General features: G+C 41.4%; 1 protein-coding gene across 3 annotated transcripts in view; it reads left to right on the top strand.

Moving 5' to 3' along the window:
* Nucleotides 1-13,922, top strand: part of CENPF (centromere protein F) — a 63,558-nt gene extending 49,636 nt beyond the window's left edge. For 2 of the 3 annotated variants that reach the window (XM_049112102.1, XM_049112104.1), the window contains 6 exons: nucleotides 1,163-1,339; nucleotides 1,673-1,834; nucleotides 4,258-4,420; nucleotides 5,838-6,311; nucleotides 7,792-7,970; nucleotides 12,957-13,922. In XM_049112102.1, the coding sequence (XP_048968059.1) occupies nucleotides 1,163-1,339; nucleotides 1,673-1,834; nucleotides 4,258-4,420; nucleotides 5,838-6,311; nucleotides 7,792-7,970; nucleotides 12,957-13,151 (1,350 nt within the window). In that variant the 3' untranslated portion in view covers nucleotides 13,152-13,922. The remainder of the gene's footprint in view (nucleotides 1-1,162; nucleotides 1,340-1,672; nucleotides 1,835-4,257; nucleotides 4,421-5,837; nucleotides 6,312-7,791; nucleotides 7,971-12,956) is intronic. The other variant, XM_049112103.1, reaches the window with a different exon arrangement.
* The last annotated feature ends 1,512 nt before the right edge of the window (nucleotides 13,923-15,434 follow it).

Below are 15,434 nucleotides of genomic sequence, written 5' to 3' on the forward strand. Positions count from 1 at the left end.
GCAGAGTGGCAATATCTCTGAGATTTGAAAAATCTTAGTTTTTAAAGTATTTTTTATTTTTTATTTTTATTTTTTGAAGTTGAAAGGAAGCCATGGTGAGAAAGAAAATGACATGAGAATAGATTGGAGAGGAAGGAGGGTCATGGTAAAATCTAAAGGAATGCCAAAATACATGAGGCTGGAGTTTAAAGGGAAGACTTAGGGTGGCTGGTTTGGAATATAGGTAGTAGTTAGAAATGAGGGGAATGGTCGAAAATACAGTTGGAGAAGAGAAGGTAGTTAGGTGCAGAGACCTCAGCATGCAAGGTAAGATGGAGGGGGGAGGAGCCAGCAAAGAGAATGAGAAGGCGTGAGTGGCTAGCCAGCAGTGTCGCTTCCTCTGAGCCAGGAGTGGAGGCTGTCTCAGGGAAGGAGCAGTGGTCAGCAGCCTCACATACCAGTCAGAGCTTGGACATGGTGAAGGGTGCTCCTTGGATTTGCAACGTGGAGGTTGCTGAGGCCGTGGAAAACTATCTGAAGAGGATGTGGGCTAAAGCCAGGTTGGAGGGGTTGAGTCAGCGGAGATGAGGAAGTGGACACTGTGTGTGTAGAAACACATGTACAAACCATCCTTTGGGACCAGGCCTGGAGAACACAGGTGCCTCCAGCACTGGTTTTACCTCGGTCACACAGTGAAGAGTGAGAGAGTGGCAAAAGAGGTGAGGGCATTTGGAGGAAAACTCTCACGGTGATAGAACATGGAACCGAAACTGGTCAAGGAAGAAAACATAAGTCTGGAGGGGCTTGAGTTTGAAGGTAGGGATGGTAGGAGTGCTGTGGACGAGGTCAAGGAATTACTGCAGTGCAAGCACTTTAATAAGTGAGCCTGGAAGCCTACGAGGGTATGATCCAGAGCAGTTTGGCTAAAGATTTCTCGGAGTATGTGGTCCCAGTGGATGTGACCTTGGGGGTGATTGGGCTGGAGCAGAAGAAATTGTCATTGGAGGTGAAGTCAAGTTTCAGGTGAGTGCATCACTAAGGGTTATAGCACTATTCTAGATAGTTTTTGTCTTATCTGTAATTCTTTTTTCTTCTCTTTCTCATTTCAGTACTCAGTATTTCCTAAAGCTATATATCCGGGTTCCTAATTATTTTCCCATAATTGTTTTACTTTTCTCATTAGGGTCAATTGAAGGAGCTCATGCTAGAAAATAGCGAGTTGAAGAATAGTTTGGATTGCATACACAAGGACCAGATGGAAAAGGAAGAGAAAGTTCGAGAAGAAATAGCTAACTATCAGCTACAACTTCAGGAAGCTGAAAAGAAACATCAGGCTTTGCTTCTGGATACAAACAAACAGGTAAAAACATGGGGTTTGGTTCCTGGAGGAGCCAGAAAGTGGTGTGTTGACCTAATGAGACAGTTTTTGTAAGAAGGTCAACATTCTACATTATTACACAGTACAGTCTTCTGAAGGGTCCCATCGTATTACCTGCCCTGTCTTTGCCAGTTACCACACAGGTCTTATTTTATGATGTGAGCTTTTAAAATATCATTTCCATCTTGGAAGGGAATAATAGCGGAATCCTGAAGACTATTTGAAATGGTCCTTGGGACAGCAGTTTTCTTGTTTGTTTTCCTTGCAATTTTTTTAGTTGAGCTTCCTGGCTAAGGTAATGTTTTTCCACCCTAGTACGAAATGGAAATCCAGACATACCAAGAGAAACTGTCTTCTAAAGAAGAATGTCTCAGCTCACAGAAGGCAGAGATTGATCTCTTAAAGTCCAGTAAAGAAGAACTCAATAATTCTTTGAAAGCTACCACTCAGCTTTTAGAAGAATTGAAGAAAACCAAGGTATGTTCATTTTTCATTACTTCATAACTTAGAATGATTCATACAGATAATGGTGGTTTTTTCATGTGGACTTAATGCTTTCATTTAAATTGTTATGTAGATTTTTTTTCGGGGTAGTCAAAAATAAAAGCAACAGTTCTCTGCTGAGTTATTTTTAAAAATCAGTGGACGATCTGTGGTCTCACAGCTAGGATAAACCTTATGCATTGCTCAGTGAATCTTCTCAAATTAGATGATGGTAAAAGACTTTTTTGAGAGGGACATGAAGATCAAAGTGATAGCAGATTAAGGCAGGCCTCTCCAGCTGTAGATAATAATTTTGTGGGTAATTCCAAAGTCTTGCTTGATTGGTCTCCAGGTTCACTGCCAAACCCACTTTTCCCATGGGTCATGGAAAGGTCAAGCTGTGCCAGAGCACTTGGTCGTGTACATTCTCCTTTCTCTCCATCTTTCTCTCCATGCAAGATTCATAAACGTTCTCTTTTCCAAAAAAAAAAAAAAAAAAAAAAGAGGTGAACAGTAGTCTTAGGATTGTTCAATTAAAGGTGATGCTGTAGTAATTCTACTTCTTAGAAAGGGAGGCTTTTTGATCCCTACGATATTTTTCATAAGATGAATACCATCCTGGTTGTATAATAATGAACCTGGAGGATAAATATCTACAAAGGTCTTTACTTAAAGGTGGTTTAAACTGTAAACGTTTTGATGCCATTTATCTGATACATTCAAACAGAAAAGTAGGGGTAAACTTCTTTTGTCTGTAGCTTTTAAATAATTCTCAAGATGAAGGAAATATACTGATAAAAAAAATACGAACTAAGGAAGGTCAAAATAACATTCATGATCAATAATGTTCTGCTGCTACAAAATGAGACACACTAGGTTTAATAACAGAAAGGAGAGCTCTAGGTCTACTTTTTTATTTACTCACTTTTTGCCTTTTAAAAAAATTGATGTAAAATTGGTATATAATGATATTTTAGTTTTAGGTGTGCTTTCTGCTTGTCTGATCTTTGACAATTCTACCGTGGAGAATGTCTGTATGTATATGTGTGTGTGTGTGTGTGTGTGTGTGTGTGTAGTGTACAAAACAGCTCATTGTTAGTTGAGCCTATTCAGATTGCATATAATTTTAATGAGGTCCAGTTAATAAGCACTGTTGAAATGGAATTAAATGGATCTCTAATCCAATTATGGTTGGAGTCAGAAATAAAAATTCTGAAAGTGTAGATTTACCACAACACTGCTAATATTATTTCAAGATGAAATTATGTACAAAGAATGAAATCTTCCTGCAACATGAATGTGATGCTCAGGTTCTTTTTCTTTTTTTTCTTTTTTTTTAATATTTTGGTCTGCCTTTGTATGTTCATGATCTCTTATTGGAAACTCTTGGAGCTAGCTTATTTTAGAAGTCTGCATTTTTTAGATATTGCATAATAAAATGCATGTGCCATATATTACATAATATCCCAGCAAGGTATGGGGTAATACTTCATAATCAAATTCATATTTCTGCAACAAAATGTATGACTATCCTCACAAGGCGGAATAAATTAGGACTATATATAAATACCTCTGTATCTGTTCAGGTCAGGTTTTTCCTCTAAATCATCGTCTGAGCTGTTTTTGGAATTTGCAGATGTGGATAAGGAATTGTGAACTTGTATTCCTGAGAAGTGTATGATGCTATCATTCTCCCACCATTCTATCCACTTTCTATTTGAACAACTGCAGAATTGAAGTTTGTATTGCAAGCCATAATATTATTTGGCCTTCACTTGGTGTCACCAAAACAAATGCCATCTTGGGTATTGAAATTATGCAACAGCACAGACTATAAATGGAAACACAATTCTATCATCGAGAAGGTTTTTTTTTTTTTTTCCCCTTAAGATTTACTTATTTATTTGAGAGAGAGAGTGAGCATGCAGAGGGGAGGGGCAGAGGGAGACAGTCTCCAGCAGACTCTGCATTGAGTAGGGAGCTCATCTTAAGACTCCCGTCTTACGACCCGGAAATCAGGACCCAAGCAGAAACCACGAGTCTGATGCTCAACTGACTGCACCACCCCAGTGCCCCTATAATCGAGAAGTTTTGACCCACCAAGAATATGCCCATGTATCTCCCGCCCTAACTCCCCAAGTGTGATTCCCATTGGACAAACCCAGACACGGTGGGCTCCTTAACAGAACACTATCTTAGGAACCAAGATTTATGCTTGCCGAGATTCAGAAAGTGACAAAACTACAGTGTCTGCTGGAAAGACATAGGAAACCAAGTAGAGAAGATGAATTGTTTTATTTTGAATGTCATAATTCTTAAATTTATAATATATGATTCTTAATGACATCTCATGGTTATTTTCCCACATGCTCATAAAAAGAAATTCAGGGTCTTAAATTCAGGGTTTTGTCTTGTAGGCAGATCACGTAAAATATACCAATCAGTTGAAGAAGGAAAATGAACGTGCCCAAGGGAAAATAAAACTGTTGATCAAATCTTGTAAACAGCTGGAAGAGGAAAAAGAGATGTTGCAGAAAGAGCTGTCTCACCTTGAAGCTACACAGGAGAACCAGAAAACAGGTAGGACTAACTGGGCACAGCCATGAGCCAGAGCTCTTTTCCACTAGTGAAGTCATACACAAATGGTGTGGAGGCCCAGAAACGTTTTTAGTGCTCTGTTCTGCTACTGTGTGTTGATTTCCAGCGGTTCTCCATTTTCCAGTTTTAAATTTTATGCTCCGCTTGGGGTCATAGGATTAATAGGATTCAGAATGAGGTCTGCATTTTGAAAATAGAATTATTGCATCTTCTGTTCTATAAAACATACAAAAAACTGGCAGCACTTTTTGCTAATGAGCTATTCCAAGAAGAGTTTTTCGTGTGGATGTCCACTTACATAGTTCCTACGTCAAAGGCAGATTGACATTCTGAGCTGGCATTGGTAATTTATCAGCAACTGATTCTGGTTGTCCTTGGCCCATCCTCGTGGGTCAACTAAATGGAAGGCTTAGGGGCCGTATGTTTGGATATGGAGGTAAAATAAAAAAGAAATAGCATCTGTCCTTCGCACTTTTTTCCACTTACATCTTTGGAATAGAATGCTCTTAACTGTGTGGAAAGCTGATGGCAAGTATAGGATGAGGGGCTCTTCTGGATCACAGCTTCACACTGTGGGGCAGGGATCTTCCCTGCTGAGAAGAGTACTTGGAGTATTTTGTGGATCAAGGGAGTTTTTCCAGTAGATTCATTGCCAAACATGGCAGTGACAAGTTGACCAAGACTCCCACCTTTGAAGCATCCCCCAAGGACTTGTCCATCAGCTCTTCCATTGCTTAAAAATGGTTTTCAGAGCTGTTTTTGACTTGTGATTAGCCCTCTTCCGTTTCCCAAAGCTATTCCAATAGACTTCATGTTCTTTACCAAATTTTATTGTTCATTCACTTACAATGGAAAGAATGGACAGGAGAAATTGGGGATATGATCTATTAATTCATCCGATCTCATATGAACTGCAAGGAAGTTTGATGGGTTAGCTGGAATATAATTTGAGATTTTGATGGATTTTATTTAAGCTATCTTAATGAAAGTCATGTAATCTACTAGGGTATATGCCTTGATAGGATCCCTCCCAAACAGGAGTTGTTTAATCTATAAGAATACATAGAGATATATCTCCCTCACGTCTCTAAGAGAAAATCAAAGAACAAATCTTCTTCTTTTTTTTTTTTTTTGTAATATTTTATTTATTTATTCATGAGAGACACAGAGAAAGAGAGAGGCAGAGACACAGGCAGAGGGAAAAGCAGGCTCCAAGCAGGGAACCCGATGTGGGACTCCATCCCGGGTCTCCAGCATCACGCCCTGGGCTGAAGGTGACGCTAAACCACTGAGCCACCCAGGCTGCCCTCAAAGAAAAAAACTAAGGTTTTCTGCTTTACAATGCCTGGTGTTAGAGAAGTGTCAAGTGACATACAGCGTGCCATTCTATTCTTGACAGGTACCGTTGTGGATTCTAATGCAGAGGAACTAATGGCTGAGATGAAAGAACTGAAAGAAACTCTGGAGGAAAAAACCAAGGAGGCAGATGAATACCTGGACAAGTACTGTTCCCTGCTTATAAGCCATGAGAAATTAGAGAAAGCTAAAGAAATGTTGGAGACACAGGTTGCTCGTTTGAGTTCACGGTCTAAACCTCACCTCCAGAATTCTCCTTTGCTAAATTCAGTGGTTCCAGAAGCATCTCTAGCCCCTTCTGCTACTGAAAAGAAGTTATCATCCGGCCAAAATACAGCTTCAGGCAAAAGACAAAGGTCCACTGGAATTCGGGAAGATGGGGGAGGCACAGCGTCTTCTACCCCAGAGACATTTTCTAAAAAGAGTAGGAAAGCAGTCAGAAGTGGTATTCACCCTGCAGAGGAGGCCAAAGACACTGAGTTTGAGCCAGAGGGACTTCCAGAAGTTGTAAAGAAAGGTATGCATCATTTAAAAGCAGAATTATTTGTGTTCTTTTGAAATTCCCTATAAAAAGCCACATACAAAGAGATGGGAGCATTTATGTTTTAGGCGATTGTGCAACAGTACTAAGTGAGTCCTAAGTCTAAGTCAACCTTTAAATTGGTATTTCTATTTAGCTTTCTGCATGAGAAAAGGGAAAGGATCTTGTTACTCATGTTACAGCACAAAACGTGCTAGGAGATTTCAAGACCTGTTTGGAATATGATGTTTCTGTGCTGAAAAATCCCCAGATCAAGGACACTCTTTAAGCTTTTTCACCTTTAGTCCAAATCTCACTGGGGTAGGAGGTGAGCTAGGGGATAGGTCCCCTTGGCTGGAGCCACTTACCACTTTTTGTTTTTTTAATTTGATTCCAGTGATCCTTAGAGTGTGGCCCAGGGACTGGGACTGGTCTAGGTACAGTTTATTACTGGTTTGCGACAAAAAAAAAAAAAAAAAAAGTCATGTTCAGAAATCAAGAGTAAAGATTGAGAAATTTTCATACTGATTTGACATTGTAGCAACATGCAAGCACGTCCTGAGTTTTCTTTTGGTTCATTCCTGTTGTGTTATACAGAAGTATCAGTCCACAGCCGGTTGGAACTCACCCCTTCTCCCTCCCCCTTTTGCTCAAAAAAATACCAACACTTATTCTTTGCTATAGATGATTTGAGGAGCCCTGTTCTGAGTAACTCTGGCCCTTAGAAACCCCCAAATAGTTAGCTATTTCTTTCTCGTTGCTTTATTTATAATAAAGTATATTTATTACTTTATTTATAATTAAAGGGTTAATCACAAAAACAAGTGCTACTTTAGTTAGCCAACAACCCGACTCTAGAGGGTGTGTGACATGCCCACTGTTAGCATCATTGGGATTGACTCTCTCCTCTTATGTGCATCATGTTCATTTCCACTGTGGAGGGAGACTGTGTGAGCAGAAGGTGAAATTTCTCTTTTATGGGGTCAGCTGTCTGCCCCCACCTCGTCTCTGCCTGAGAGTGCTCACCTGAGTGGCAAAGGCTGTTACCGTTTTACCTTTTCTTGTTTTAAATGAGAGCTGGCCTTTTTGTGTGTGTGCTTTCCCTTCCCATTTGATCCTCTGTTTTATTTAGCTCCCATCCAAATTTGATGCGAAATCTTGCTGGTATGTTCTTCAGATCTTAGAAAAATGAGAATTAAGACATCCACGTAGAAGAAGAACAGGGAAAAAAATTTCTGTTTAATGTTATTTTCCCGTCTTTTGCCATTGTGTTTACTTGTGTGTCTGGTAAGAGAGAACCCACTGGTTAGTTGTTTGATTTGTCAACTGTGAAGTTAATCCCTCGTCTGCTGTGGCTAGCAGAAAATGTTCCTGGAGTTACTCTCATATTTGTGGAAACTTTACCTGCTACATCTTGTTTCCACTGTGGATAAAATCGGACCTAGCAATGTTGACAGTGAGTGTTTTTTGCCCCGAGGGTTTGCTGATATCCCAACAGGAAAGACAAGCCCGTATGTCCTGCGGAGAACAACCATGCCGACTCGGACCAGCCCCCGTCTGGCTGCACAGAAGTTAGCACTGTCCCCCCTAAGTCTCAACAAAGAAAATCATGCTGAGACCTCCCAACCAACAGCTGGTGGCAGCAGATCACAGAAGGTAACTCCTATGAACCTGTACCCGGCGTTCCAAATCCAGGAAATGACAGTGCTGCCTGGGCAAGGGTTTGACACTGCGCCCTTCTCCATGCAGCATAAGTGAGCCAGTCCCGAGGACAGTAGTGAGCAGACCTGAGGATAAACTTTACCCTGCAGCAACAATCTCCTCCTTGATCCAACAGGCCACGTAGGGTTTGATGGAAAATGTTAAAAGAGGAGAAATTGTAGATCAGAACTCAAAGGGTTTGTAAGCATGTTTAAGCAGTGTGTTGAAGGAGCTGAAGAGGTCGTCTTTCTTCTGACCACAGGCCTTGCTCACTGCATTGCTTGTAGGCCTTGCTCACTGCATTGCTTGTTCCACGCTTTTCCCTCTAACCTGTTGCCCTCTCCCCACTGCCCCCCAATAGCTGCTAATTCTTTTTTTCTTATTTCTTTCTTTTTTACTCCTTTACTTTACAGAAAGCAAATATTTCTGTACAGATCCAAAGAAAGGAGCTCTGTTGACACATTTCTCTGTCTTGATTGTTGATGGCAGGGCTACGATCTCAGTGACCTCTATGCACCATGCAAATGGCCCAGCAAATGTTATTTAAAGCATACAGAGGGATACCTGGGTGGCGCAGCGGTTTAGCGCCTGCCTTTGGCACAGGGCGCGATCCTGGAGGCCCGGGATCGAGTCCCGCGTTGGGCTCCCGGTGCATGGAGCCTGCTTCTCCCTCTGCCTCTCTCTCTCTCTCTGTGTGACTGCCTGTGTCTCTGCCTCTCTCTCTCTCTCTGTGTGACTATCATAAATAAATAAAAATTAAAAAAAAATCATACAGAATGTTTGCTTTGCAGATCTTTGTTCCATTATACTATGAGGCATATGAGCGTTATGTATGCGAAGTATATGCCTACCCTCGTGGTAGGTAGTATTAGAGAAGAAAGAAGAAAGTAAGGTTTATAGAGATCTGACCTGCCCAGAGTTAACACTTACTGTCTCTCACCTCCACTTTTCTGTCCAGTGTTTCTCAAAGGGTCACAGGAACATTGTTTGAAGTTGCTGGAATAAGTTTAAGAATTCTAAAAGTCTTGTGATTTTTATTTTTATTTTTTTAAAATTTTTATTTATTTATGATAGTCACAGAGAGAGAGAGAGAGAGAGAGAGGCAGAGACATAGGCAGAGGGAGAAGCAGGCTCCGTGCACCGGGAGCCCGATGTGGGATTCGATCCCGGATCTCCAGGATCGCCCTAGGCCAAAGGCAGGCGCCAAACCGCTGAGCCACCCAGGGATATTTTGATTGCTTACTTGTTAGAGTTTGCGTAACAATGCAGTGTGAGTGGCTTGACCCAGCAGACAAAGCTTTGAAAGTGTAGTAACCACTATTTGTGTAACTTAATAATTCTTTAAGTGAGTGGGTGTGGTCCTCATTAGGAGTTTAGATGCCGAAATACAAAGACATTGGTGAGTAGCTGCATCAAAACAAGAATATATCTATAAATGTTTGTGATATTATTGTCTGAGAGATGTAAGCATTAAGGAATGTATACCTAGTATTAAGGTTTTTCAAAACTTTCATTCTAAGAAAATTTTTATTAATTCAGTGGTAAAGAAGAAGGGTCTGAGGTTTTCTTTCACTCCTTAAAATGGGCCCATCCATTACTCGTATTAGAAATATTGACCCGTTTTGTGCAAATCCTCCCTGTCACCTCCTCTTTCTTCCTTTCTTTTTCTCAGTCATTCACATTTGGATCTACCTTTTGAATGCCGGTAACAACAAAACACTAAGAGTATCTTAGAGGAGTCCTTGACTTTCCAATGGCCATAAGAACAGCTGCTTTTCCATAAAGCAACCAGTGTCCCTAAAGAGGGAAGCTTCCAAGCTTGACCAAAGCTATCAACCACCAGATAAGTCCTGACCTGTAGTACAGGTTCAGGTTCTGGTGGAGGCCGCCGTGCCCTTGGATGGGTGACTGACTTGGACCCACTCCTCACTCCTTGATACATGCTAATATCTGTTCCCGCTTGTCTCACACTTTGGGGGATCAAACGAAGTATTTGTTTGGTTCTCTCTCTCTCTTTCTCTTTTTTTAAAGTTGTTTTTATTTATTTGGGGGAGAGAGAGGGAGCACAAGCAGGGGGAGGAGCAGAGGGAGAGGCTGACTCCCTGCTGAGCAGGGAACCCAATGTGGGGCTCAATCCCAGGCCCCTGAGCTCATGACCTGAGCCGAAGGCAGATGCCTAACTGAGCCACCCAGGCACCTTGTTTAGCTCTCTTCAAACAAAATCTTGACGCACACATAGTACTCTGTGCCTCCATCCTGTTCGGGTGGCTCACTTATTGTAATTCCTTGCTTAGATACCTGCCTCCTGAGTTGCAGTGTGAGTACTCTAAGGTTCTGATTATGCTTCATGTCTCATACAATGTCAGATAATTCAACTGATTATTTGTCGAATAACCGAAGCTGCTAATGTTGTCCTTAAAGTGATTACAATAATAGGTGTTTAAAGGCATCTTAGGCAGCCATCTCATGAAATCGCCACATGGGTCATTTCTTTTTCTTCTTTTATGAGGACTCGATGGAAAAGCAGTCTCCATGTGGTGCTCAGACTTAGTAGCTAGGAACAAGAGCTTTGCACACTAGGTGGCCTGCTTTCCACGCTGCTGTGGAGTCTGTCGAGTACAGAGTCGTAACCATGGTTTCCTGCAGATTTGTGTTCCGTGCTTCGGCTACAGACTGCAGCCGGCACCCGCGGTTATGAATTGCTAAGCAGTTTTTGTGCACTTCTGCAAATGAATGGGGGTGGTTCCTCTTGAGAGGAGGTCACGGGAGACTTCATGGTTAGATGCAAACTCTTCAAAACCCAGCCTATTGATTTTTAATTTAATTCAGCATTTTCTGAGTCACCTTATAAAATGCTTGCCTCATTGGTTAAGCAAATTTCCTCATTCAGTTTGAAAAATACAGAGCCAAGGTATTGTTTCTTTCCTAAAGCAGTTGCTTAGAAACTCAGGATTATGAGCCCTCGCCTGAAGTGACTGGCTGAGGTCGGAGAGAGACATTTCCCTTGGTCATTTAGCAGGACCTTTAGTGACATCTGTCAGATTCAAGGGGGGAAGATGCAAAGTAGGTGAGGATCATTCTCTGTTATGTCTCCAGAATGAATAAGCCCAGGAGCTCATGGTTTGGTGGGGACAAGCAAGTCATGATTGTAGACTTGATCTGAACCTTGGGTTGGTGGTCAGTGCCAGAGGACCTGCCACTAAATTGTGGAGGATGATGGTGATGCCGTCACCACAGCATCGGTCAGCAGTCTAGTGGGGCCTTGTGTTTCTTACTATGAATGAGGTTCATTTTCACTGAGCCATCCATGTGCTTGGGCCCTGGCCGCTGTGGCTGCAGACAGAGTTTGTGAGACAGTCAGGGTAGGGGTACACTTAATAGTTTAAATACTTGGTGACCTCATCTACTTATATAGACAGATCTGAGGCCTACTAACCCACATGATGATCAAATTCAGTTTAAGCTGATCACAAACTATAATTTCCTCAGTTCAGTATCAGAGAAATTAGAGTCTAGAGGCAGAAGCTGACCAGTGGGCTTTGGCTATTTAATTGGAATTAAGAAAGTTTTACTGGCTCAAATATTCTTTTCCCAACATGAATGATCTCTATCTCCATGTCTTTTTTAAAATAGTGAACCCAAAGATCTGACTTTCCTGCATCCGATGGGTTCACGGGAAATGCCTGTCTTTTGTCTCACTTTCTACTTAAAAAAAAAAAAAAAAAAAAAAAAAGAATGCCAGTAAAACTCTGTTTTTTTTTTTTTTTTCCTTCAACTTTCCACTTAGTGGTAATTTTCCACTAAGTCCCGATCCTTAGAGGCTGCTCTTTTTAAGCGTCCTGCACATAATCTGAGTTAGAGGCAGGCTTTCCAGGGATTTGATCTGTTGGCCAGATTGACCATGTTTTCTGTAACGAAAAGTATTTAGCTGCCTTTTACAACCACGTACTTCCTATGGAGAAAATATAAATGGGGAAGTCATTTCCATTCCCTTCTCCTGCTGCTCCAGAAGGAGGTCACCAGGGTCCTCCACTGTCACATAGCCCCTCCCCACTGTTGGGACAGACTACGAGTCGCCCTTGTGAGGAATGTCCTTCCTCTTTACCTTTTAAAGATCTTCCTGCTGGAATCCTCCACTCCGGCCTTTAACTTGGATTAAATGAAGCTTTTCTAGCCTTCATCCATCTTGCTCCTCTTTTTCTTTCCTGATCCCGTATTCTTTGTCACGACTGTGGAAACCTCAAGAAATCTTGACTCTCTACCAGGTACCCTGCCCTCATGCCTGCTTCTTAATGTCTCACATTTTCTGAGATCCCTCTTTCTCTTGAAAGGCAGGGCATCAGAAAGGGGATTTACTCTTATTTGGACTTTTATTGTTTATTCGGCTATAATCTAAGTTCAGTATGGAAACAAAAATGTAACTGGGATGTTTAACATGACGCTGTATGAGGAATAGGTTCTAGGTCTTTTAAACGTTGTGAGTAATGTTTCCACCCTAAAAAGGAAGTCTTAGGCATCTGAATTACATTCATTTGGGTGACAGCAAGGGCCCACTTAGGCCAAATGAAGGCTGGTTTGGGTTCTCACTCAGGCATATCTTGAACATTTGCCAGGTAGTCAAGCATATTTTGGGCACTAGGGATGTAATGATAAAGAGGACATCATCTTTGCCCTCAAAAAAGCCTATCTTCTGATCTGAGAATGTCATACTCGCCTTTTTTTTGGCCATCAGAGGTGTTGAGGAAAGCTTGCAAGGTGACACATCAGAGTTCAGGTCTGACACCCTCCTAGCTTCTGTTAGGAGTGAAGAGGAAATGGTAAAAATGTACAACATCTGCAGAAGAAGGACTTAACCTAAAATTTGGCCATATAAGTACTTTATTTTCACACTGTAGAGATGTGAGTGTGATTCAAACTTCTAACAAAGGTGCTTTGTTACAGGTCAAGGTTGCTCAACAAAGCCCAGCGGATTCAAGCACTGCATTCCGAGAACCCACCACGCGGGTCAGTAGCCTTCCTGAGAGGAGTTCGGCCGACAGCCCCAGGGAGGGCCTGAGGGCCAAGCGAAGCCGGCTCGCCCCCAGCCCAGAAGCTGTCCCTGAGTCCAAGAGCAGCGAGAATTGTAGGGTCCAATAGAAGCGACCCTGTGTGTCAGGACCCTGGAAGGTGGCAGTATTTAACCAGAAGACCATGTGCCTGTAGGGGCTGTTGTTTCCTCAGGGAGCACGTTATCAGTGGGAAGAAAACATTTCCTTATAAATCTAAATATATTGTACCCTTTGGCTCCCCCATGTCTAAGTATTGGAAAAGTTTGGAAGCACTGATCAACAACTCGTCACTTAGCATAAATGGCGCTGTATAAAGCTTTTTGGTAATGTTGCACTTACGTGGCAGGCACTGTGTAACGACTTGTGTTTGTATGTGGATTTTGCCCTGAGACAACCAAAAAAAAAACATCCTCTACTTCCAGTGAGCAGCTCCCAGGAAGATATAAACTTCTGCTTTATGATATTTCCTATGTGTAGAGCTAGGCATGAAATAATTTTAGATCAAGAATTTCTTTGAGCTGAGAGTAAAATGAAGGAAAATCATGCACACACATACACATGTGGATGTACATATGGGGTTGAGTTCATCCTTATCTTCCAGTGTGTTTTCTAAATGTTTGCCAATTGAACCTGTGCAGATTTGTGTGTGTGGGTGATGGGAGTTGTGTGTTTATTTTCAGTGGGCCTGCTTGCAGGCACCTCGAAGATGTAGTATATCGTTTTCTGTCATCTTACTGTTTCTTCCTAAGACCAGTTTGTTACTGTTCTTTTAGTATGTGTTCTCATAAACAGTGAACTTGTGTTAAAATAGGGCATTTTTTTTCCTAATAAAATAAATCACTTTTGTGTTCTGTAAAAATGATTTCTAAATATAAATGCATTATGGGCATTGGTACGATTTCTTGCTAACGTCAACAGGCTCTTGTAAAAGACTTTTTAACAAATGATACTAGTATATTTGTGAATACATTAAGTTATATTAGAAGACGTGATTTGGAATGTGGGTCATGAAGACTGCATAGGAATTAGGAATAATATGTCCAGCCAGTGCCTGGCACATTGTGTGTACCCATTAAATTGCATCAGCAAGGATACAAATATGTGGTATTTTCCAGCTCGTTTATTGATGACAGGGTTTGAAAATATGCAGGCATTATGAGCCATATCAAATCCCAAAACTTTGGAACAAGGCCTTTTGTCCTTGAATCAGGGTAAAAAACTTTTCCAGGCCATGAGCTAGTAAGATAATTTGCTCTTGGCTTTCAGTTCAGACTGATGTATAAACCTTGACAAATACCGTCATTTATATTTTAAAATTGGCCTTTGTAAGGTGGCCTCTATTGTTGAATAATGCTTCAATAATATTAAGCTACTTAGTATTCATCTGTTGAAAGTGATATCCTGACTTTCCTCTTTCTTCAGTCGCTCCGGGTTGTGGTCTGGTGCAATATCCTTATCATAAATCATCCCAAGGCTGCCATGTGCTCAAGGGCACGGCCCGGAGTAGACATCGCTAGGGTCAGGCCATCAGCTTTGTTGGCTGTCTCCAGTTATTGGAAGATTCCACTCAGTAGGACTCGCTGAGTAGTTCCATGGGGTCCTTCATCTTTTCCTAGGTGGACCGTAGCTGCTGCCTCTTGTTACAGAGAATACTGGGCATGCCTTCCATTTTTGTAATTGTTCACAGTCGTTATAAATGGGCAGCCAGGACACTTAAGTATTCTTTTCCTCAAGCTAACAATACCCCTTATACCATGAGCCAAGCTGCATATAGGATGGAAAGTAAATACTCCACAGTCCTAACTCTGAGATACTTGATAAGCCAGTTAAGTCACAGATAAGATCCCAGATGACAAATCATATGGAGAAATAGATCAATTTCAGAGATCCAGGAGTCATATTCTCAGTCTGTATGGTGAGGGGCTTTCCGGAGAGGATTTTTGAATCTTGAATATTCTGTAGAAACTCAGTCCTTTGGGAATTATCAACAGTTCCAGAGGGACCTCATCTTTAATTAAAAGGGAATAAAAGCCAACATTTAATTGTAGCCTGATTTCCTAAGAATCACCCCTCCACCCCTTTATTAACCTTTGAGATTTATTTGTGGTTTTTCTCATTTGTCCTCACTCTATTTATTTTGTTGGAACTATGAACTTTACCTGGAAAGAAGTCAAAACACTTCTTCTCAGGGGCCCCTAACTAGGAGAGGTGGGAGCCCTGTTCCACTTCCCAACTGGTTTGAGTCAGGGCAAAAACTTCTATCTACTCTTAGGGTGACTGAGCACATCAGTCTTAGGATTTATAAGTTAGTTCTTCCAAAGTCATTCGGGCTATGACAGTATGTTCTGAAAGTAGCATAAATGGGAGATAA

Source organism: Canis lupus, chromosome 7 (genome assembly GCF_003254725.2).
Source record: "Canis lupus dingo isolate Sandy chromosome 7, ASM325472v2, whole genome shotgun sequence".
Lineage (NCBI taxonomy): Eukaryota > Metazoa > Chordata > Mammalia > Carnivora > Canidae > Canis > Canis lupus.